The sequence below is a fragment of the Erpetoichthys calabaricus genome, chromosome 15 (assembly GCF_900747795.2).
Source record: "Erpetoichthys calabaricus chromosome 15, fErpCal1.3, whole genome shotgun sequence".
Lineage (NCBI taxonomy): Eukaryota > Metazoa > Chordata > Cladistia > Polypteriformes > Polypteridae > Erpetoichthys > Erpetoichthys calabaricus.
In genome coordinates, this window is record NC_041408.2 from 33,105,883 (window position 1) to 33,132,063 (window position 26,181).

At 38.7% G+C, this 26,181-nt stretch overlaps 1 protein-coding gene across 1 annotated transcript in view; it reads right to left on the bottom strand.

The window, feature by feature from the left end:
* zgc:153169 (uncharacterized protein LOC767799 homolog) overlaps nucleotides 1–26,181 on the bottom strand; it is a 67,691-nt gene that overhangs the window by 13,065 nt on the left and 28,445 nt on the right. Inside the window, exons 5-6 of the mRNA XM_028820640.2 lie at nucleotides 2,660–2,698; nucleotides 2,264–2,352 (exon numbers count right to left, since the gene is read on the bottom strand). Of these exons, the coding sequence (XP_028676473.1) occupies nucleotides 2,264–2,352; nucleotides 2,660–2,698 (128 nt within the window). The remainder of the gene's footprint in view (nucleotides 1–2,263; nucleotides 2,353–2,659; nucleotides 2,699–26,181) is intronic.

Genomic DNA, 26,181 nt, shown 5'->3' on the forward strand with positions numbered 1-26,181 from the left:
GAAATTATTTTATATGCCATTGTATGTATAATTGGTGTCATATAGTTTCCTGGATTCACAGAACCTCCTATTAAATAATTTAGTTAACATTTTATAGTAATTTCAGCATATGGTAAGGGAATTGTAAATTTTAAAGATTATACCTGACTTAAACCAGTATCCAAGATAGTATATATTAATTGTATAATATGAAAATGAATCCACTTAAAATTAACTCTTAATCAGGTCTGTATCAGAGTAGGTTCAGTAGCTTCTTCTATGCTTCTATGACATCCTACTAAGGAATGTAATTCTGTCTTCTAGAAAAAAAGTAGAAGGCATTGTGACTGAACTTGACTTATATTATTGTGATATTAATGTAATGTTTCACTTATATGAAACAAAGAGAGGGTACTTAAAAGTGTTTTTAGAGACTTGTTTTATAATATTGACACAATAATTTAATGTCATTCATACAAGCAGAATTTGCTCTGTTCTTTTTTAGGTACATCAGACATATTGTAAATGAAATGCTGCTCTGACATTTTTGAGAAATTCATTTCCATTAGCATTTTAATGGCAGAAAAAAGTTTACAAAATGTTTTAATAAGCTATATTGTGCAAACACAAATTAGAATCACTTTTATTTGCCAGTATTTAATGTACAGGAATTTTGACTTGGTAGTTTCAGAGCTGCTTATAACATAACACATCATCACAAACAAATAACAAATAGCATAAGTTTTAAAAAAAAAAAAAAGTGCTATAGCAGCAGCAGTGGTTAATCATTTAATTTAACTTATATTTAGCAATGTCATAGCTTTAATGGCAAACCAACCGGAAGTAGTGTTAGGCTATTTGGGGCCCTAAACTGAAATATTTTCAAGGCCTATCCCCAAATACAAATACACAAGAAAAGGTAATAGTCTTTCTACATTGAAAAACTCAGTATTACATGACTAAAAATGAACCTCTTTGTAATATCTAATTGTATATATAGCAGTAGTTCAAGAGATTATAGTCTACTACAAGATGAGCATTTCCTGTCAAAAGCACAAATAGTCACTTGGTCAGAAGTTCTCATTTGGCTATATTAGCTATATTAGCTTCAGCAGTTGTTTTTTTAACAGATGTCAAGACCTGAGTTCTTCCAAGAAGAACTTGCAGTATGGGTACTGCCCCACTAAAAGAGCATAAACAAACACTTTTTATTTTATGTAACACCTTTCTATGGCAAACACCATCCAAAAAGAAATTAACAAGTAACAGAGGTATAGTACTGTTTGCATTTATTTTTTAAAAGTTGTAGCACAGAATGATAAAGTGTGATCAGAGGTGCGAATTAAAATGTCAAACTTGTGTTTTAGATCCCAGTTATTTAACAGCTACTGTAAATGTAACTCTTACAGGCCTAGCTAACATGAAACTTGCATAGCATAGGAAAGCACTTATGCAATAAGGCTCCAAGGATATGGATATGAATGTCATCCCAGTCACAGTCTGTGTAAGTTTTGAATTTTCCCTACATGGGTTTTCTGGATACTTCAGTTGCTAAATCCCAAAGACCCGTACAGTATATTACAGTATATTAAATAATGATATACTACTGACTACATGGCATGCCAAAAAATGCAAATCTGTTTATCTGAGCCTAAATAAATAAAAAAAAATAAATAGCAAGTAAATAACCCGCCTCTTCTGTGTTTAATGTTAGTCTCATCTGTCTTGCATCCTGTCTATGTTGATATACTGTATATGCATTTTCATATTTCTATAATCTTTGTGCTGATCAATAAATTATATTATTCTGTTTCTTAAGCAAGTGTGCTTCAGTTAACCTGATACAAGTCTAAAGGATGGAAAGCTCTCATACAAAGGAAAGTGAGGAATATAATGTGGGAACCTCACCAATTTAATTAAATACTGGCATTGTGAAAGGCAAAACTGATAATTAACTGATTGACATCAATCAATTATTTATCTCACATCCATACACCATTGTCTACATTTATTTAGTGTCCCTGCGTAGGCCTGAGTCAAAACCTTTCATTTTCCTACACTGTGCACATGACAATAGTGATCTTATAAACTTATATTGTATGTTATTTATGACAATATTGATCCTATGAACCTATATTAACTTTTGAAATTATGTTATGAGTAAGTCTGCCCAGTCCAAGGATGGTTCCTGATTGTGCTCCATAATGTTGGGTGTGGTTCCCAGTAACTAAAGCTTGGAAAAATTGTTTTCTGAAAATGGACTATTAGATACTATGAAACTTGCCCTGCTGTCAGCATAAAGTCCACATCCAGGTAGTGGAGAATCTCCGACTCTCCCAGATGATTTAAAGGGAATTCCAGAAGAAGATACACCTAAAGTAACAGGAGATAAAGTCATATTTGTGATGTAAAATAACAGTTTACAAAGTGAGAAGTCAAACATAGTCTTGAATGAGTCCTGCTTAAGAACCAAATATTTAATGAGAAAAAGTCTACCAGTATACTTTCAAAGTGCTGCAATAGCAAGTATTTACTTCATTTAGCTAATATACAAAACCATGTTAAACCAAATACACAGTATTCCAGTATCTTAAAACAGTCAAAAACACATATATAATAAAAATTAAGTTTGAAAACACAATTTAACAAACTATTGGTGAAGTACAAAGACTTAACTTACCCACAGCAATATTTCCATCTAAATCAAGTGCAATCAACCCTAAATACAGAAGGCATTTATTAATTCTTTATGTTAATGGAAATTGCGAAATGCAATAGTATACTAATAGGCACTGAAATGTAGTCAGTATGTGGAAAGAATGCACAACGGACAACTCCTGAATAAAATAGAATGTGTTGAGACAAAGCCTTTATTTTGAAAGGTTTACACCTGTCAATATACAGTCAAATGAAAAAGTTTGGGAACCCCTCTCAGCCTGCATAATAATTTACCTTCAACAAAAAAGGTAACAGTGATGTGTCTTTCATTTCCTAGGAACATCTGAGTACTGGGGTGTTTTCCGAACAAAGATTTTTAGTGAAGCAGTATTTAGTTGTATGAAATTAAATCAAATGTGAAAAAAATGGCTGTGCAAAAATGTGGGTCCCCTTGTAATTTTGCTGATTTGAATGCATGTAACTGCTCAATGCTGATTACTTACAACACCAAATTGGTTGGATTAGCTTGTCAAGCCTCGAACTTCATAGACAGGTGTGTCCAATCATGAGAAAAGGTATTTAAGGTGGTCAATTGCAAGTTGTGCTTCCCTTTGACTCTCCTCTGAAGAGTGACAGCATGGAATCCACAAAGCAACTCTCAAAAGATCTGAAAACAAAGATTATTGAGTATCATAGTTTAGGGGAAGGCTACAAAAATCTATCTCAGAGGTTTAAACTGTCAGTTTCAACTGTAAGGAATGTAATCAGGAAATGGAAGGCCACAGGCACAGTTGCTGTTAAACCCAGGCCTGGCAGGCCAAGAAAAATACAGGAGTGGCATATGTGCAGGATTGTGAGAATGTTTACAGACAACCCACAGATCACCTTCAAAGACCTGCAAGAACATTTTGCTGCAGATGGTATATCTGTACATCGTTCTACAATTCAGTGCAATTTGCACAAATAACATCTGTATGGCAGAGTGATGAGAAAGAAGCCCTTTCTGCACTCACACCACAAACACAGTCGCTTGTTGTATGCAAATGCTCATTTAGACAAGCCAGATTCATTTTGGAACAAAGTGCTTTGGACTGATGAGACAAAAATTGAGGTATTTGGTCATAACAAAAAGCGCTTTGCACGGTGGAAGAAGAACACCGCATTCCAAGAAAAACACCTGCTATCTACTGTCAAATTTGGTGGACGTTCCATCATGCTGTGGAGCTATGTGGCTAGTTCAGGGATTGGGGCCCTTGTTAAAGTCGAGGGTCGGATGAATTCAACCCAATATCAACAAATTCTTCCGGATAATGTTCAAGCATCAATCACAAAGCTGAAGTTACGGAGGGGTTGGATATTCCAACAAGAAAATGAATCGAAACGCAGTTCAAAATCTACAAAGAAATTCATGCGGAAGGAGAAGTACAATTTTCTGGAATGGCCGTCACAGTCCCCTGACTTGAATATCATCGAAAATCTATGGGATGATTTGAAGCAGGCTGTCCATGCTCAGCAGCCATCAAATTTAACAGGACAGATTTTGTATGGAAGAATGGTCAAAAATACCTCTATCCAGAATCCAGACACTCATCAAGGGCTACAGGAGGCGTCTAGAGGTTGTTATATTTGCAAAAGGAGGCTCAACTAAGTACTGATGTAACATCTCTGTCGGAGTGCCCAAATTTATTCACCTGTCTAATTTTGTTATGATGCATATTGCATATTTTCTGTTAATCCAATAAACTTAATGTCACTGCTGAAATACTACTGCTTCCATAAGGCATGTCATACAGTATATTAAAGGAAGTTGCTACTTTGAAAGCTCAGCCAATGATAAACAAAAATCCAAAGAATCAAGAGGGGTTCCCAAACTTTTTCATATGACTGTATGAAATAATACAATAAATAAATTAATGTACTGTATATGGCACATTTCATACACTGAATGCAGTTCAAGACACTAGTAATATATATATATAAATAAAATTTTGGTACCCTAACAAAATAATAAGAACTCACCCTGCTGCCCCCATTTATAACAGGGGCCAGGGACCATCACTCCTATCTGCCAATTGCTTTGACCTCAGCTAAAGAAATGGATCTAACTTTTAACCAAACCTTCTGTTGCTGTTTCCTCCATGGAGGTATGTCCAATGTTCTTAGTAAATCCTCAAAAAGCTCCATCACTCACTCAATGATACACTCAGTTGAGATGAACATCTACCTATTCTTGATTTATCCTTCTACATGGCTGAATGATCTACCAAAACCTTTCGAGGTTGCTAAAAACAAAATCCTTCCACATGTAGGCTTTGTTTTGTTCATTGCTGTTCTCCTGGGGCCTCATTTATAACTTTAATATCATTTCAGGCTCAAAATCACACAAAGGCAAAAAAAGGAAAATGTGTACGAGAAAAAAAAAAAAAAAAGATAAAACCTGGCATATGCAGTTTATCCTTTATAAATCATAATCAGCTTGTAAATGTGCATTTGTCAACACGCCTCATATCCCACATGGTTCCACCCTATAACAACCATTAATTAATTAATTAGCCATACTAATTAAACTCATACATATGCAGTCACGATGCTGCAGACCTTCATTGGCTGGTAGAACAGCCCCCTACATGATGCATCCAGTAGTGCAAGAAACAAGTTCATGTCTCTAAGTTAGTGGCCTGAAAAGAAGTGAGGGTGTCAGAAAGAAGCACAAATATATTGAATGGCAACTTGTTACTGCTGCTGTAAGTGCTATGAGCTCCAGCTGCACCATGCCTGGCAGAGTGTGCGCGCAACACGAGAAGGGAGGAGAAAAAAAAAAACAAAAAAAAAACACATCTACGCTCTCGGATTTCAATATATGAAAGGCACCTGTAATTGGAGAATTATTTTATGTGGCATTGTGTCACAGCAGCTCTGACGATTGTCAGTCTCATCTTGGCATCACAGCTGACTTGTATGTTAATAGAATGTAACTACTTACAGTTAACAAAAGCGGTTTCATCCTCGCTAGGTGCCCTTATAGCAATATGAGCGCACTGAAGTGCTCTGATTACATTAGGAGAACTGAACACTGCTGCAGATTATCCTGTCATGGTGGTAACATGTTATGTCATACAGTATGTAAATGCACTCACACAATATGAAAACTGGATGTAGCACTTTATTGGTTGGTTAAAGGCTTCCAGCACAGGGGGCATGATAGAGTGAAGCCTTGGACAAAATATTCCAGACCTGTTGGCCAGTTCTCTGAGGAGTGACAACAGGTAGTCTAAACTGAGGGAAAAAACAAAAAAATAAATAAAAAGAGTTCAAATAGCATTGGCCCTCTTCAAAGGGAACTAAAATACAGTCTGTACAGCATATTCACCTAATTTGAGCTTTGATATGTTTGTCACTTCAATGTACATTATAACAGCCCAGTGATATGAATTATTACAAATGTGAGTTATCATTTAGCTGGTTCACCTATATTTCCCAGTTTCTCCAAAATGTTGAGTACACATGGGTCAGAGATGCCATAAACATACCCCCGTCAGGTTTTCTTTCATAAATCCTAACATTTGCGTGGGACATTGTGTACACACATTTCTATCTGCTTTTGACCATACCCAAGCTTTATAAATGAGGCCCCTGTGCTGTGCAAGAGGTCTTGGATTCATTCAGAATACATCTTAAATATCTCCCGATGAGACGGAATAGTATCTACTACTGTACTTTTTTTTGTATGCCCTGACTAATTCTTTGGGTCTTCTGGCTCTGTCAAGAAGGTACTCCATCCATGAGAGTTCAAAATCATTTATCAAGAATATAACACTTTAGATCAGATAACACAGTTGCAATGTAAAGCACTGTCATTTGCGTCAAAGTTTACTGAAGAGCATATTTGCATTCAAAGATGGTGTTTGCAATGGTCAATAAATGACAATTCAGAAGATGATTTCAGATTGGGCTGGCTGCACCCTCTCCTAATTGCACCACTGCATAAATACAACGTAACTGTCATTTTCTAAATGAGCAAAGAAGTCTCGCAGTAAGAGTGCAGAGTCAGTAAGTTGTATCCTTTCAAGCACTGAATCCACTGTCTGAAAAAGTTTGTACACTTCAGTACATTTTAAATTCCAGGAACTTTTGATTTTTCCAGTACCCAGAACACAGATTAACTTAATAAAAGAGGCCTATTTTAAAATGCTGATCGGTTACAAAAACTGACAATGAAATTTCACATTATTTACCCAGAGTAATGGCACAGTTAAACACTACTTATGCAATTCCAGGTGGGGCCACTACATTTTAAAAACTAACATTTTCTGGACAACGAATGTGACATTATACATGTGGTGTACAAAGAGACTGCTTGTGCCAATACTTTGGTGTGTGCAAACAAAAGATACAGTACAAAGAATTCATGACAAAAAGCATGTTTTGTTCAAGAACTGTTTACTAACACAACAATAATTTAAAGTGCACATAAAAATACAGAAACTTTATTGTAATGATCATAAAAACAATTTTGTCATATTTTAGGTAGTAAATTATTGCAGATGAAGAGTTTATGAGGTATGCCATGGGAAGGGTGTCCACTCACACAGTATGACTCTCTATGATCTCACTATCAGGAAACACTTCATGAGAAAGGTTATCCACATCTTTGCATGACTTGAATAATACTTTTACATCACATTCAACACCTACATGATTTCAGATTTACTTTCTGTCACATATGAAGACAAAGATGATGGTTGATATAGTAGAAATAATCACTAGCCTGATTAGAGCTCTCACTAACCACACAAAAGGTGTAAAAAAATTCTTAATGGAATTACTGCAATTGCAATAAAACTGAACTCCTGCAAATTGGGACTAAAATGCAACTTAATAAAATGAGCTCCTTCCCAGTCCATCTTGGCAGTGATCTCATCAGACCTGCCTCTACTGTAAAAAATCTTGGTGTCATTTTTGATTCCTCCCTCACTTATTCTGCCCACATAAATCACATTAAGAAACTTTCTTACTTTCACCTCCGTAACATATCCCGTGTTCGCTCCTTCCTCTCCTTCTCTAATGCTGAGAAACTTGTCCATGCTTTTATCACATCCCGCATCGATTATTGTAATTCCCTACTGGCAGGTGCCCCTTCTAATCTTATATCACAGCTCCAGCTTATTCAAAACTCAGCTGCGAGAGTCCTTTCTCGAACCAGCAGCACCGAGCACATCACACCCATCCTGCTCCGTCTTCACTGGCTCCCTGTGTCCTACAGAAACGAATATAAAATCCTACTAATAACCTACAAAGCTTTAAATAACCTCGCACCAAACTACATCAGTGACCTTCTCCATCACTATGTGCCTGCGCCGCCCACTAAGGTCCTCTGATTCTGGTAATCTTGTTGTGCCCCTCACTAATCTACACTCCATGGGTGACAGGGCCTTCAGCTGTATAGCGCCCAGACTCTGGAATGACCTACCAAAATTAATCAGGTCAGCTGACTCCATGAATTCTTTTAAAAAAACAACTCAAAACTCATCTGTTCAGGAAGGCTTTTAGCTCTACTTGACTTTATTACCTTTCTCTCAGTTTACTTCTCTGTCAAGATGCTAATGTAACCTGTATGTGTGTGCTAGACCATCAATTATGTTGTCTGTTTTTTTTTTTCAGAATTTACTGTCTTAATCTTCTTTATTTATTTATCTGGTTTGTACAATGCTATATACTGTATATTCTGCCATTCTTTATTTATTCTGTAAGTGCCTTGAGCATGGGAAAGGCGCTATATAAATAAAATGTATTATTATTTATTATTATTACTGGTTCCCTTGTTCTTCTTCAGTTCAAAATGTTTACTTCCTTTCGTAAGGTTTTTAAAGTGTACTCATTCATATTCCTAATGTCAAACTTCTTCATACGGTAACAGCACCTAGCCACACACTTATTTGATTTGTCTTGTTTAAGCCAATCTTTGTAGTCATCACTTTTTAACCATTTGAAGTTAAACATGCACCTTCCTAGCTTTTAACCGTGACATGTCTAATATGCAGTGTAATTTACCTTGCTAACTATAGCTGCATTTAACCAAAATAACCAAAGTTCAGCAGCTCTAGTTTGTTTCATGGGATTCTGTCAAAAGCTTGACGCGTTGAAATGATTCCACAGACAAAATATCTTCGTTTTAAAAACTTTAGTAAAATTTTAGAGTAAAACAGTTCACACAAAAACAGAGAAAAAATTGCTATGGCAAGAAAATAAAAGTTCTGTTTAAGGCTTACAGTGCATCCGGAAAGTATTCACAGCGCATCACTTTTTCCACATTTTGTTATGTTACAGCCTTATTCCAAAATGGATTAAATTCATTTTTTTCCTCAGACTTCTACACACAACACCCCATAATGACAACGTGAAAAAAGTTTGAGGTTTTTGCAAATCTATACATATTAATAAAAGGCAAAGCCCTCACTGACTCACTGACTGACTGACTGACTCACTCATCACTAATTCTCCAACTTCCCGTGTAGGTGGAAGGCTGAAATTTGGCAGGCTCATTCCTTACAGCTTACTTACAAAAGTTAGGCAGGTTTCATTTCGAAATTCTACGCGTAATGGTCATAACTGGAACATATTTTTTGTCCATATACTGTAATGGAGGAGGCGGAGTCACGTATCGCGTCATCACGCCTCCTACGTAATCACGTGAACTAAAAACAAGGAAGAGATTTACAGCACGAGTCAAACACGGGAACGAAGGTAAATGACGTTAATTTTTGACTGTCTTTTAATACTGTGTAAGCATACATATTAACACATGTGCAATTAAATATGTGCATTTACGGGGTGATTTCTCAGGCTTAAAAGCTCGCCTTTTATCAAACGCGGGAACAAAGGTAACTGACGTTGTTCACTGTCTTTTAATACTGTGTAACCATACATATTAACACATGTGCAATTAAACGTGTGCATTTACGGGGTGATTTCTCAGGCTTAAAAGCTCGCCTTTTACTAAAAAGGTAAATGCAAAACTATTTTCAATCAGTTTATTGAAACGTTCCCGTTAAGGATTGCAATAACATATTCGCGAGATAAAAGAACGAAGTAGGGGGAAATGAAGGAAGAGCCGCAAACAGCGAAGAGCAAAAAATTCATTAAACAATTGAGAAGGGAGCGAGTGAAGCATACAAACATGTTCATAAGGGAAACAAAGCACGGTGTAAAACGTAAGTTTAAATTAAGTTTATAGAAACGCTCCCGCTGCGGATTGCAATGACATATTCGCGAGATAAAAGTTTAATGAGAAGACACGCGGTATAAACGAACCACACGCCGTGGCGCAACGTTAGGGGCAACAGTTTCAACCATTCTATGATCTGCTTCTCGCAACTGAAAGACGGCACATGGCGGATGTTAGCCGACTTGCTGACCGCAACGTTAGGGGCTTCAACTCTGGCGCTGACGATAGAGATTCGATTCACGAGAGGGGATGCAGTGAGTGTGTATGCCTGATGAGCCCAGAATTAGGGAGAAACACGTGTCGCATACTCTTTGCATTATTTGAAAGTAAACTATTAAAACCATTCTATGATCAGCTTCTGGAAACAGAAAGAGGGCACGTGACGGATGTAAGGCGACTTCCTGACCAACCACAAGCGTAACCTGGCAGGTAACCACCCATACAGTCAGATTGTGATTCAGAAAACGAATGCCATGAATGTAATTACCACGATCTACAAACTGTCAAATAAACGAAACACACGCCGTAGCGCGACAGCTGTGAAAAGCGAGGTTCAGAAAAAAACATCCTTAACAAATTGTTATTGGTATATTTTCGATCCGTTTAAAAAGGTTTTCTTTTCTTATTAAAAAATTAAAAGCAGTACTTCGCCGCAACGAACCGCGAGAATTTGGCTATATATATCTGCTTCTCGCAATTAAAAGAGGGCACGTGGCGGATTTTAGACGACTTCGTGACCAAACATAAGTGTTACCTGCCAGGTGGGGTTACCACTTTTAATACAAAAAAATAAGGGACGCATACTGCAGCGGGTGCCACATCTCAGTGCCAACAGTTTGCAGACTCTACTTAAAAGACCCGCCCTCCTCACTGGACAGTTAAAAAGACCAATCAAACTAACGATGACATCAAGTATTACCCAATCAAAAGTAGGAAAGGAGGCATCTTCATAAAATGCGTGTGGGATGATTTGCATGAGACGCTGCTTTAAAAAAAATGATAAAAAAAAAATACGGGACAAATCCCGTCCCGTATTGATTCAAAACGGGACGCGCAATTTCATTCTCAAATGCGGCACGATTCCGTATTTTAAAGGACGGGTGGCAACCCTACAGTGCCAGGTAACCACCCATACAATCAGATTGTGATTCAGACTAGGAATGCAATGAATGTAATTACCCCGATCTACATACAAAGCGAAAGTCTTGCAACATTCAAAGATGATGGTTTGGGATAAGTACACCATACAACATAAAAGAGCTTATGAAGCCTTGAACCGAAATAAGCAAGATCTCAGAGATCGTAAAAAAAAAATTGGAGGTAATGTCGTTTTACTCGCTGTAGATTTTAGTCAAACATTACCAGTTATTCCACGAGGGAGACCAGCAGATGAACTCAACGCATGTTTAAAATCCATGCTTCTCCCACGCTCGGTTATATGTCGCGTGTTCTCGGGTAGGTACACCAAAAAATGTATACATTTAAGCATGTAATGGGCAAACAAAAAATGAGGTATACCCGAAGGCGCTGCAGTAGTACTTAATGTAACTTTACTTCTTAAATGTTAATGTTTTACTGTTTAATAATTTATACGCTTCTTATATGTTGTTCAAATTCTTTTATCAAAATACCAGTGACAGTGCAATGCACGATAACATGGAGTGAATACACCATACGCATCCGCCCACGGCCGCCCTGGTGTGCGCAGATAGGAGTTGATTCTATAATAAAATAAAGATAAAAAGAGTAATACAATCATCACCCATAAAGCGGATAGTAAACGTGACGTACTATATGTGTACCAGATTTCAAGTCAATAGGTGAAACGGTTTGCGAGCTACAGGTGATTTAAAATCCTGGACAGACACACAAATTGCCACGGTAGCAAATTACTGAAGAAGATTTTACTGTTTAATAATTTATATTTATATGAAATGTGCTTCTTATATATTACTTCATATTCTCATATGATAATGATGTTAATGTTTATATTGATTTCTATGTTATTGAAACTGCATGTATGTGTGTATATGTATGTATATATATATATATATATATATATATATATATATATATATATATACACTAGCAAAATACCCGCGCTTCGCAGCGGAGAAGTAGTGTGTTAAAGAGGTTATGAAAAAAAAGGAAACATTTTAAAAATAACGTAACATGATTGTCAATGTAATTGTGTTGTCATTGTTATAAGTGTTGCTGTCTTTTATATATATATATATATATATATATATATTATATATATATATATATATATATATATATATATAATATACACACACACATAAACATTTATATACATATACATATATATACATATCTACATATACACATATCTACATATATATACACACATACATAAACACACACATAAGACTTATTGACTGAAACGGGCTTTCACGAAAAAAGTTAGGGCTTTGCTACAGGATACACCCTCCACAAGTTAAGCAAGTAAAAATAAAATATATATTTCTGTTTTATTTAAACCTTTTAAGTTCATATGCATAGCCCCATTTGGCTGTTTAATTTTTTTTTTTCTTTCTTCAGTAATATTTAATCTCCTTAAAGAAAAAGAACATATCCATTTTACTTTTTTTGTATCTCTTTAGTAATATTTTACTGTAAAAGGATAACCAGTATTTAAACCTTTTATGTTACTTTATACATTTATTTTACACAATGTTGAAAAATTAATAAGAAAGCTACATATTTTGGCAGCTGCTGCTTTCATTTTCAATGAAATGAAAAAAGCTCTCCAAGAGAAAACGTCAATGAAGAAGAAACAGTTTGCACTATCTAAAAATCAGAAACCCTCATTTATAAAAGTTTGCTGCAGATGACTTAACTGAAAATAAATGAATAGTTCCTATGTGTATAATACATCTATTATCTATTTTTTTTTTTTTTTTCATAACCTCTTTAACACACTACTTCTCCGCTGCGAAGCGCAGGTATTTTGCTATATATATATATATATATATATATATCTGTATGTGTATATATATATATATATATATATATATATATATATATATGTATGTGTGTGTGTGTGTATGTATGTGTATACAGTGGTGTGAAAAACTATTTGCCCCCTTCCTGATTTCTTATTCTTTTGCATGTTTGTCACACAAAATGTTTCTGATCATCAAACACATTTAACCATTAGTCAAATATAACACAAGTAAACACAAAATGCAGTTTTTAAATGATGGTTTTTATTATTTAGGGAGAAAAAAAATCCAAACCTACATGGCCCTGTGTGAAAAAGTAATTGCCCCCTTGTTAAAAAATAACCTAACTGTGGTGTATCACACCTGAGTTCAATTTCCGTAGCCACCCCCAGGCCTGATTACTGCCACACCTGTTTCAATCAAGAAATCACTTAAATAGGAGCTGCCTGACACAGAGAAGTAGACCAAAAGCACCTCAAAAGCTAGACATCATGCCAAGATCCAAAGAAATTCAGGAACAAATGAGAACAGAAGTAATTGAGATCTATCAGTCTGGTAAAGGTTATAAAGCCATTTCTAAAGCTTTGGGACTCCAGCGAACCACAGTGAGAGCCATTATCCATAAATGGCAAAAACATGGAACAGTGGTGAACCTTCCCAGGAGTGACCGGCCGACCAAAATTACCCCAAGAGCGCAGAGACGACTCATCCGAGAGGTCACAAAAGACCCCAGGACAACATCTAAAGAACTGCAGGCCTCACTTGCCTCAATTAAGGTCAGTGTTCACGACTCCACCATAAGAAAGAGACTGGGCAAAAACGGCCTGCATGGCAGATGTCCAAGACGCAAACCACTGTTAAGCAAAAAGAACATTAGGGCTCATCTCAATTTCGCTAAGAAACATTTCAATGATTGCCAAGACTTTTGGGAAAAAACCTTGTGGACTGATGAGACAAAAGTTGAACTTTTTGGAAGGCAAATGTCCCGTTACATCTGGCGTAAAAGGAACACAGCATTTCAGAAAAAGAACATCATACCAACAGTAAAATATGGTGGTGGTAGTGTGATGGTCTGGGGTTGTTTTGCTGCTTCAGGACCTGGAAGGCTTGCTGTGATAGATGGAACCATGAATTCTACTGTCTACCAAAAAATCCTGAAGGAGAATGTCCGGCCATCTGTTCGTCAACTCAAGCTGAAGCGATCTTGGGTGCTGCAACAGGACAATGACCCAAAACACACCAGCAAATCCACCTCTGAATGGCTGAAGAAAAACAAAATGAAGACTTTGGAGTGGCCTAGTCAAAGTCCTGACCTGAATCCAATTGAGATGCTATGGCATGACCTTAAAAAGGCGGTTCATGCTAGAAAACCCTCAAATAAAGCTGAATTACAACAATTTTGCAAAGATGAGTGGGCCAAAATTCCTGCAGAGCGCTGTAAAAGACTCATTGCAAGTTATCACAAACGCTTGATTGCAGTTATTGCTGCTAAGGGTGGCCCAACCAGTTATTAGGTTCAGGGGGCAATTACTTTTTCACACAGGGCCATGTAGGTTTGGATTTTTTTTTCTCCCTAAATAATAAAAACCACCATTTTCAAACTGCATTTTGTGTTTACTTGTGTTATATTTGACTAATGGTTAAATGTGTTTGATGATCAGAAACATTTTGTGTGACAAACATGCAAAAGAATAAGAAATCAGGAAGGGGGCAAATAGTTTTTCACACCACTGTATATATATGTTGATATGTGGATGTGTATATATATATATATATGTAGATATGTATATATATGTATATGTTTATATGTGTGTGTGTGTATATTATATATATATATATATATATATATAAAAGACAGCAACACTCATAACAATGACAACACAATTACATTGACAATCATGTTACGTTATTTTTAAAATGTTTCCTTTTCTTTTTCATAACCTCTTTAACACACTACTTCTCCGCTGTGAAGTGCGGGTATTTTGCTATTTATCTATATATATAAAGGAGAGTTGGGATCCGAGAGACTGTGTTTGTGGAGGGATGGAGAGTTAAGGCGGGTGTTGGAGTCACGTGATCATCTCCCCTCCCATTCACCTCATTTCATTCACATCATTTCGCTCCGAGCTAAGCTCCGCAGCTGGCGCGGTCTTGCTGTTCTTGATTTGCTTTTCACATGGCCAAGTATACGTTGCATGCTCAAGAGTAAGCTTAGCGCACAACTTGGTCATATTACAACCGGAGGGGCGAACTGACAACATGGTATACAAAGAGATCCTTAACAAATAATTATTGGTATAATTTCCCTCAGTTTATTATTTAAAATTTTAAAGCAGTACTTCGCCGCTGCGAAGCGCGGGTATTTTGCTATTTATATCTATATATCTATCTATCTATATATATATATATATATCTATATATATATATATATATATGTATATTTGTATATGTATATATATATATATATATATGTATATATATATATATATATATATATATATATATATATATATATATATATATATATATATATATACAGTCTTTTTCCGAAAATAAGACACTGTCTTACTTTCTTTTTTGGTCCAAAATACGCACTAGGGCTTATTTTCGGGGGAGGACAAAAATAAAAGTATATTTATATATTTTTATTTAATATTTATTTATTTTACACAGAATACAGAAATTAAAATTGATTCAATTACAGTCATGTCATCTTCTTCTGGAACATCGTCATAAATCAAGATTTACACCCCTGGAGTCTTCCACAATTCCCTTTTTGTACTCGACGGAATAGCTCTTTCGTTTTGTACTCATTTTAACTGCGGTTAAAAATTATTCACTTTATAAAAAATAAAATTACGTATGAGGAAATAATCAGACTTACAAGACTGAAATGAACAAACACTGTATCTGCACTGTCGCTCAATGTAGACTGCTGCCTTAACGAACAATTATTTATAGTGTGCGCCAACGACGCGTTCCGTCGCATTCCGCATATGCATGCCCCCCTCCACCCCCTCCCCACCTCATTCGACCATACTCTGCGATACGCGCGACGCAGTACAACACAGCAGAGCAGAGCGGACACAATATTTATGTATTCATGCTGCCTTATGTTGTATTTTTAAGATAAATTCCAAGAATTAATTTGAAACGAACTGTAGAGGTAAACAATGAATTTCTCGGAATATTTTATTTCAAACATTTCTCTGAAATACGAGTATTAGGGAAGCTAAACATACTTAATAAATCAACAGCATTTTTTAACGAATTCTTTTTTTCACATTATTTTAACTAGGGCTTATTTTCGGGGGAGGGCTTATATTACAAAAAGTTCCGAAAATCTCGATAGGGCTTATTTTCGGGGGATGTCTTAATTTCGGAAAAAGACAGTATATATATGTATATGTGGATGTGTATATGTATATATATGTATATGTAGATATGTGTATATGTAGATATGTATATATGTTTATGTATATATATGGTTACATAACCTCTTTAACACACTACTTCTCCGCTGCGAAGCGCGGGTATTTTGCTAGTTTATTATAAATAAAAAAACTGAGAAATCACATTTACATAAGTATTCACAGTCTTTGCTCAATACTTTGTCGATGCACCTTTAGCAGCAATTACAGCCTCAAGTCTTGTTGAATATGATGCCACAAGCTTGGCACACCTATCCTTGGCCAGTTTCGCCCATTCCTCTTTGCAGCACCTCTCAAGCACCATCAGGTTGGATGGGAAGCGTCGGTGCACAGCCATTTTAAGATCTCTCCAGAGATGTTCAATCGGATTCAAGTCTGGGCTCTGGCTGGGCCACTCAAGGACATTCACAGAGTTGTCCTGAAGCCACTCCTTTGATATCTTGGCTGTGTGCTTAGGGTCGTTGTCCTGCTGAAAGATGAACCGTCGCCCCAGTCTGAGGTCAAGAGCGCTGTGGAGCAGGTTTTCATCCAGGATGTCTCTGTACATTGCTGCAGTCATCTTTCCCTTTATCCTGACTAGTCTCCCAGTCCCTGCCGCTAAAAAACAACCCCACAGCATGATGCTGCCACCACCCTGCTTCACTGTAGGGATGGTATTGGCCTGGTGATGAGCGGTGCCTGGTTTCCTCCAAACGTGACGCCTGGCATTCACACCAAAGAGTTCAATCTTTGTCTCATCAGACCAGAGAATTTTCTTTCTCATGGTCTGAGAGTCCTTCAGTTGCCTTTTGGCAAACTCCAGGTGGGCTGCCATGTGCCTTTTACTAAGGAGTGGCTTCCGTCTGGCCATTCTACCATACAGGCCTGATTGATGGATTGCTGCAGAGATGGTTGTCCTTCTGGAAGGTTCTCCTCTCTCCACAGAGGACCTCTGGAGCTCTGACAGAGTGACCATCGGGTTCTTGTTCACCTCCCTGACTAAGGCCCTTCTCCCCCGATCGCTCAGTTTAGATGGCCGGCCAGCTCTAGGAAGAGTCCTGGTGGTTTCGAACTTCTTCCACTTATGGATGATGGAGGCCACTGTGCTCATTGGGAACTTCAAAGCAGCAGAACTTTTTCTGTAACCTTCCCCAGATTTGTGCCTCGAGACAATCCTGTCTCGGATGTCTACAGACAATTCCTTTGACTTCATGCTTGGTTTGTGCTCTGACATGAACTGTCAACTGTGGGACCTTATATAGACAGGTGTGTGCCTTTCCAAATCATGTCCAATCAACTGAATTTACCACAGGTGGACTCCAATTAAGCTGCAGAAATATCTCAAGGATGATCAGGGGATACAGGATGCACCTGAGCTCAAGTTTGAGCTTCATGGCAAAGGCTGTGAATACTTATGTACATGTGCTTTCTCAATTTTTTTTTATTTTTAATAAATTTTCAAAAATCTCAAGTAAAACTTTTTTCACATTGTCATTATGGGGTGTTGTGTATAGAATTCTGAGGAAAAAAATGAATTTAATCCATTTTGGAATAAGGCTGTAACATAACAAAATGTGGAAAAAGTGATGCGCTGTGAATACTTTCTGGATGCACTATATATCTTGTGTGTTCTCTCATACAGCTGAACCATTTTTAAATGGTCAGAAAACTGTATGCCTAACGCATTTTCAAGCTGTAAATGGGTCTTTCAGTTCCTGCTAGCACTGGGACCTACAACCGACTCAATTAGCACACTGTATCTTAGTTACAGTAAGAAAGTTCTATCATTCATTAACTTACAGGGGGTAAAAGGCTATACCATTGTCTATGGCTATGAAAGAAAATTATATTGTATTCAAATTAAGCAAACACTAATATAAGTTTAAGCATTAACTTTCTAAGATTGACTCTTATTTACCACTTAATGCTAACTCAACACTAATAACTATATGCACAGGCTAGCAGCTAATACCGGTCTATAAAAGTTTGCACATGCACTCACACACAGAACACAATGCAAGGCGATATTAATCTGTGAGGTTATTAACTTTGGTATTAAAGTGAGATGTAGGTATTTTGTTGGCAAAAAAAATCAGAAGTTTTTTCTCATATGTGATTATTGGAATTCACTTAATTTTCCATGACTTTTAAGAACTGCTTAAATTTATATTTTTAGAATTTCAAGGGCTTTTCAGTACTAGGTTTTGGCTTGTTAACTTTTCATGACTTTCCAAGCGTTCAGGACCCATACATAACAATTTCTGTCCCTTCTGTTAAGGCCAGTTATTCATTGGTAACCCTGCTAGGGACATAGATTAGATTCAACTTTATTGTCATTGCACACATACAATGTAATGCAGTTTAGCATTTAACCAGAAAGTGCAAGCAGTAGAGTAGTATATATTGTAAAGGTTTCTAAACTCTTTTGGGGCTCCCCCCCAATGGGATGACATGCAGAGCGTAGCAAAGTGCGATTGCCGCGTCTATGAAAGATAGCCTGTTGGTTGCCAGGGCACCACTGTGGCAGCTGCTGCAAAAACAAATCAGAAAAGATTGCGGTCATGCTATGAACACCTGCCGTCGATGGGTGATGCAAGGAACAGTATTACTTGGCCATTAACCTGGACACCACCCTGCCTGATTGCTGTGTCTGGGTATAGGATAGTGGTAGATCCTGCTACAGTAAATAACCCTGCTGTTCCTGTTTCAAGTTGAATAATGCTGGTTCTGCTAAAGTACTGAAACCCTCCCGAAATGCTTGATGATTATGACTACCAGAAACAACAGATCCTCCTCTGCATGGCTGTGAGCCCGGTGGTCAAAGGCTGCCAGTTTCGGCTGTGGCATATTGATCCACATCACCCTGTATGAGGACAGATCCAAGGCTTAGAGGACCCAATTCAAAGCTGGATCCGCAGAGACCCTTTTGAGTGCATTGTGGAGAAGCTTGGTATTGATGCAGTCCTGTCAGGGATAGACAAGAGCATTTCTGATGAAATGCTATGGAACGAAGTCCACTCGCTGCTGGATTTGACCCACAGACTAGAGGGTGCACAAGCCACCTGGAAACAACGGGGCTACCCAGGCTTGACCCCGATTTTCGATCCAGCCCGTACAGACCTTCAGGGTTGCCAGCGCCACAGGTGGAAAATGCCATAGTGTGAACACCATAGTATGAACTGAATGCAGCTGCATTCGCTGTGATCAACTGGGACATCTGGCTCGGGAGTGCCATCTCCCATCTGCGCAAACAATGGCTATTGGTCTGGCCCAGGTATGCAGCTCACATGCTTCCCCAAAGATGATAAGAGAGGTCAATTTTAAAGGTCTCTATTACGTTGGCCAGATGGGAATTCTCGGCACTGTTGGACTCTGAGAGCAACCTTCTGCATAGTCTGCCATGACTTGCTCTGGCAGACCCCTTATAAGACCACAGACAAAGTGAACTTCTGCTGCGTCCATGGGGATATTAAAACATATGAGACTATATTACTGCCTCTGAAATGTAAAGGGAAGAACTTTAAGGTGTGGACTGCCATATCAGACACCCCACCCTGGCCACTCCTAAAAGGAAAGCCCTCTTCCCATGGGTCTTAACCACCTGCAGAGTGCCTTCCCCCATAATGGATAGAGAGGGCTCGCCACAGACAATGTCATTCAAGGAAACGGCTTTGAAATTGAACCAGAGTTGTCGAGTGAGGTGGGGGATGAATCTTCAAGTAAAGACCCGGGACAGCTGGCAAACCTTTCCACGCCGTTGCACACACCAGCAGCCTCCCAAAACCAGAGACTCAATATGGACCCAGACAACAACGAAGTAGCAGTGGGAGGTGAGAGCAATGCTGAATCGGACAAGGTAGCATTGGAAGGTGAGTGTGATTCCGCATCGAACATGAAGGAAGCAGAGATTGCCATCCAGATGGAGTTTGCTCGCCTACAACGAGCCAATAACAACTTAGATTTTGCATTCAGACAAGCCCACATCACAAATTACTCTTATTATATGGAGAGAGAGGATCCTAATTTTAAAACATCACATTTTACTTAAGGATGGTTTTCTGTTTCATGTGATTTCTGATTGCATGGGTGATGGACGTATCGAGCAGTTGGTAGTACCAAGTGAGCATTGGGAGAAGGTTTTAAAAATTGCTGACAGGTCACATTTTGGGGGGGTCATCTTGGCGCAGAAAAGACGAGAGAACACATTTCAAAATGCTTTTATTGGGTGAATGTGAGCTGGGATGTGGAGCAATTTTGTAAGGCCTGCCCTGACTGTCAAATAGCTTCCAATCATAGACGCGGCAGGGCACCACTTGTAGCGATGCCTATTTTGGACGTCCCCTTTGAGAGGGTGGGATTAGGTATTGTTGGCCTGCAGCCCAGGAGTAAAAGTGGCTTCCAGTAAATGCTCGTGTTAATCATTTATGCCACAAGATACCCAGAAGTAGCTGTGCTGTGGCATGCTGACGCCTGGATTATTGCAAAAGCACTTATATGTTCACACATATGGTTATCCCTCACAAGATTCTCACTGATCAAGGGCACACCCTTTATGTCTCGTATCATGAATCAGCTATGTGAAAGTTTCAGATTTAAGCAGTTACACTTAACAGTTTTTCATTCGCAGACGAATGGCCTGACTGAACGGTTTAATAAAACCCTAAAACAGATGATTCGGTTGGTGGCCTATGACAATCCAACCTCCTGGGATACGGTAGTGCTCTTCCTTCTGTTTGCTGTCCAGAAGGCCCCGCAAGCATCCATTGGGATGAGCCATTTTGAACTATTATTTGAAAATGGACGAGGACTCGCGAGACAACCTCCGGGAGGAGGTTAATTGACTGAATTGCTTTGCTGCAAGAGCAGATTTCCAGATTGTCCTCTATTGCAGTAGAACATCAGCAGCATAAGCAGGAGGCACAAAAACTAATTATGACAAGACAAGTAAACTCTGCGCGTTTTTGAAGGGGGATCGTGTGCTGGTTTTGATCCCGTCCAATCCACATAAATTTTGTGAAGAATGGCAAGGGCTGGTAGTGATAGAAGAGCGCATGTCCCCAGTTAATTATAAAGTCAGAATTCCCGGGCAACGGAAACCCTACAAATTTTGCATATTAATCTTTTAAAAGCAGTGGCATGACCATCACAAATTCCTGGTCATGGCCATAGTGATCCCCCAGACCGAGGTTGCCATTGGGGATGATTTAAATGACACCCAGAAAGTGGAATTTCTATTGCTGATCGAGGGGAACTCGAATAACTTTTCAGCAGTGCCTGGCCTGATGACAATTGCAAAACACAAAATTGTCACTCTGCCTGGTGTTACTATACAGGTGCCCCCGTATTGCCTACCAGAGGCAACAAGGAAAGTGATACACGAGGAAGTCCAACAGATGCTCCATTTGGGCATTATTCGTCTGAGCAAAAGTTAATGGTGAAGTCCAATTGTACTCGTCTCAAAGCCGGATGGTTCGGTTTGGTTCTGTATTGAGTTTAGGTGCTTGAATAAGATTTCCAAGTTTGATGCACACCTGATGCAGCGTGTGGACGCGCTGTAGGTAGGCTTCATATATCTCCACCCTAGACCTCACAAAGGGTTATTGGCTGGTCCGCTTTGAGGACTCTAGTTGCGAGAAGACCACGTTCGCTATTTCAGATGGGTTGCTAGAATTTACAGCACCCCCTTTTGGTCTCCATGGTGCAGAGTCAGGAGAAGGTGGACAAAGAAGAGAGAGAAGAGAAAGGAAGAAGAAAAAGAGAAGAGAGGACTGGGTAGTTATTGTGCATGTGCACTGTGGGGAACGAGAAAAAATGTTTTCTCACGTATAATAAATGTGTGTTGTGTGCTGGACTTGGGCTCTGTGTCTGTTGTGTCAGGGGTTTGGGGAGCTGTATGCCCCCAGTGGTCATATATATTTGAATTTACAGATAGTAGCATATACAAGGAAGAGTATATAGATACACTATGAATACTGATCAGTAAGTAAAGATACTGTACATGATATAAATAGATACTAGGGGGTTCCCCCCTGCTCACTTCGCTCACCAGCCATTTCACATTGTGAAGAGGGGGCTGAACATACCCCAAGGAGACGTGGTCGCTCCTCCGAAACCCCCTCTTAAACGTTGATACAATGGGAAACAAAGTTTTTTTTTTTTTTACCTCTTCTTTGCTCGATCAGCTGCTGCTGCTCAGTGTGATCTGCATGTATCTCACACGGCGCTTTGAACATTTAAAAGCCTGTACAGCAGCTGTCCTACTCTTTCTCTTTTATTTCCGGCCCTGGGCATGGTTAAATCTCTTGGCACAAATTCTTGTCTCGCGGGATGTCAGTTCTTGATATTTTTAGTTTATAATTTAAAAACCAAATAAGAATCTGAAAATATAACAACATTACAATAAAGTGTGATAAACTCTGAAAAGAATGATACCAAACATAGATATGTACTTTTTAAAATAAGTCCGATATAAAATGTGACAAAAAACATGACATAAAAACGTCACCGTTGCACTTTTAGCCTTAGGATAGATTATATGTATAGTAGACATAAAATACTTTTATGCACAGAATAGATTTATATAAATGGGTGCAAATAGACTTGCAGTACACAGTCAGAAGTTATTGATATAGGTCTAAATACCGAAGTTACAAAATTTTCAGATTAAAAAAATACTTGTTTGGTCCGAACAAATGTTCATACAACATCCTGTTGTGTATTTTGTTTTAAGAAAATGTCAATTTCAGTATAACAAATGTTTTTTCGACCAAAAATGGCCACAAAGATAATCATGCAATACAAAAATGCTTAATACTTCACCTACACTTTCCACACAGAGTCTAGGGAACCCTGCAACACGGTGTCTCAAAGAAAGAGATGGTCTGTTGCAAGATTTACAGATTCAGGCAGTGTCAGCGAGGCTGAGCGAGAGCATAGGCGCAACATTATACATGTAGCAGATTTCTGAGTCAGTGCTCCACCTAGCGTCCACGTGGGTAGTAGTGTGGTGTGCAGATACTGTACTGTTCAAGTTTCAAAGCGGTTCTCAGAGATTTCTTTCAGATTAACAAAAAAGTGAGAAACGGTGACAGATTACGCTGAGAGAAAGATGGAAATAGTTGATTCCAGAATGAAGAAAAATGATGCTGCGAAAACATTCAAAATCACTTCTTCATCTAACTTCTCACCTTCTTTCTATATTTTAATACCTGTATTTCTATTAAAAAAGTTACATCCAACATCATGTTTTTATTCTGTTCATACCTCTATTTCTATAAAAAAAAAAAAAGTTATGTCTAATGTCTCATTTTCATAGTGCAGTTTTTTTTTTTTTTTTTATACAGGCATTGTCAAGCTTCTGCATGACTGACAGGAAGGCAAGTCCAGGTTTTCAAGGAAAATACAGGTACTACATTACTTTATAGAGAAGACACATACAGTCTCAAAGATTTCATTCATGTTACTTCAGCACTCAAGCACACGAGACAGGAGCCACAACATGGCCTAGCATCCTCCTTTAGCTCCTATCTTCAGATTAGAAGAACACCAATAGTTCAGAATCACCGCTGTGGCAGAGGCGGTCTGGAGAAGAGAGATCAGAAGAATGCAAGGAAGAGCAGGTCAAAGCCTTGTTGCTAAATGTTCTAAACATTGTGCAACAAGCTCGTTACGTGATAAGCCTGATCCTGCAGAGAACAACCAATTACTTTGCCCTTGGCCCTCCTTCTCCAGATGCAGCAGAGCAGCAACGGAGTTGTCCCGTGATGGGAGAAAGATAAATGGTCCATGGTTGGGGTGTAAGGCCAGGCATCTCAAACATGCGGCCCGCAACAGAAATCTGTGCGGCCCGCATGACAGATCCTAGTTAGCACTAAACTTGTACAAAATGATTACTATCGCTTGTGATTGAATCATTCAGCATCTTCTGCGTTACTTATTGACTTTTCTTACTTCCGCCTTCTGACAAAAGCGCATTTTCCAGTGCATTACGGTACCGGAAACATCATCTGCTAGTATAGTTGCAGCTGCGGCGTCAGCTCCTTGATACTCTAGGTGTGACATTGCCCCCCGCCCTCTCATGAGCCTTGACCAAAGTTAATGAGCTGCAACATTGCAACTGAAGTGCTAGGCTGCAGCAGCCTGGCAGGCTACACTATTGGCTGGGCTGCTGAGACTGGCCACTGGGCAGAACTGACCATCACGAGTAGTAATAGCTCACATATTTTCATGTTTTTTTGCTCTAGTTTTATGTAATTTTGTGCTAGTATTGTAACGAACAGTTAGCGCAGACTACAGCTGAAGATCTGAAGTGGGCGCCAGAACTTGGTGAGTTGTTTATTAACATATTTTTGTGATTTTGATTTTTGGAGGATTTGTTTTCCAACTTGAATTAATGAGCAATGAATTCAGTAAGCATTTTCGTGATTTCAGTTCACACGAACAGGACTTTGCGCTGTTTACGTCACCATACTCTTACAATGTTGAGAATGTGCCCGAGAATATCCAAATGGAATTGATTGAACTGCAATTGTATTCTATTCTGAAGGCAAAATACAATGAAGTTGGTGTGCCAGGCTTGTATGCTTACCTGCCACCCTCGTATGTGCAGATCCGTAAGTTGGCATCGAGAGTACTGTCTATGCTCGGCAGCACTTACCTTTGTAAGCAATTGTTTTCATTAATGAAAGCTACCAAAACCCCACATCGCTCAAGACTTACTGTCGAGCACCTTTCATCCCTCATAAAAGTTGCAGCTGCACAAGATTTAAAGCCTGATATTGACAAACTGGTTACTAACAAGAGATGCCAAGTGTCGGGACAAAAGAAATAGATCTCAGACTGTAAGACTCCTATGGTAGTGAGTTTGACATGCCTGGTATAAGGAATCTTTGATGATTCTGCGAGTCTTTTGCAGACACCAAGTATGCTGAAGGTCAACAATAGTTGGCTGTGGGATGCTAAGGATGTGTTGAGCAGTTTTGACCACCCATTGCAGGGCCTTCCTCTCAGCTATAGCGTAGTTGCCATACCGCACCATAATGCAGTTAGTCAATATGCTCTGAATAGTGAAACAGTAAAAGTTCAACAGAATCTGAAAAGACAGAAGGCTTTCTTTAGCCTCCAGATAAAGTACAGTTGCTGTTGCACTTTTTTAAAAATCAGACTGTGTTTATTGTCCAGGAAAGGCCCTCAGAGATGTGGACACACAGGAATTTGAAGCTGGAAACATACCGAACCTAAGCCATATGGATGGGATCGTGTCTGCTGCCTTTAGTTTTCTGGTAATCCACAATGAGCTCTTTGGTCTTCTTGGTGTTGAGGTCGAGGTTACTGTTAGCATACCATGTTGCTAGGTGCTAAACCTCCCCTCTGTAGGCTGACTCGTTGTTGTCACTGATCAGCCCTATTATCATGGTTTCGTCTGTGAACTTTATGATGGAGTTGGAGCCATATAAATGAATGCAGTCTTGGGTGGAGAGGGAGTAGAAGATTGGGCTGAGAACACAACCCTGTGGAATGGTAGTATTCAGGATCACGGTTGAGGATGTTAGTGAGAACATCCAGTGTCCAATTTACAAAGACAGGTGCTGATGCAAAAGTTGCCGAGTTTATTTAAGAAATTGGAGGGGATGATGGTGTTAAATGTGGAGCCAAAAAAAAAATAAAAAAATCAACAAATAATTTTCTGATGTAGAAGTTGTTATCCAGGTGTGTCAGGGCAGAGTGAAGGATATGGCACCCTCTGTTGACCTACTGGGATGATAGACAAACTGGTAGTGATCTAGTGTGGGAGGTAGACTGGACTTGAGGTTGGCTAAAACCAGTCTCTCAAAGCACTTGGGGATGATGGGGGTGAGTGAGGCAGCAGTCATTCAGGCTCCCTGGAGAGGATAGTTTAGGGACCAGTAAAATGGTTGTAGATTTAAGGCATACAGGGATGACA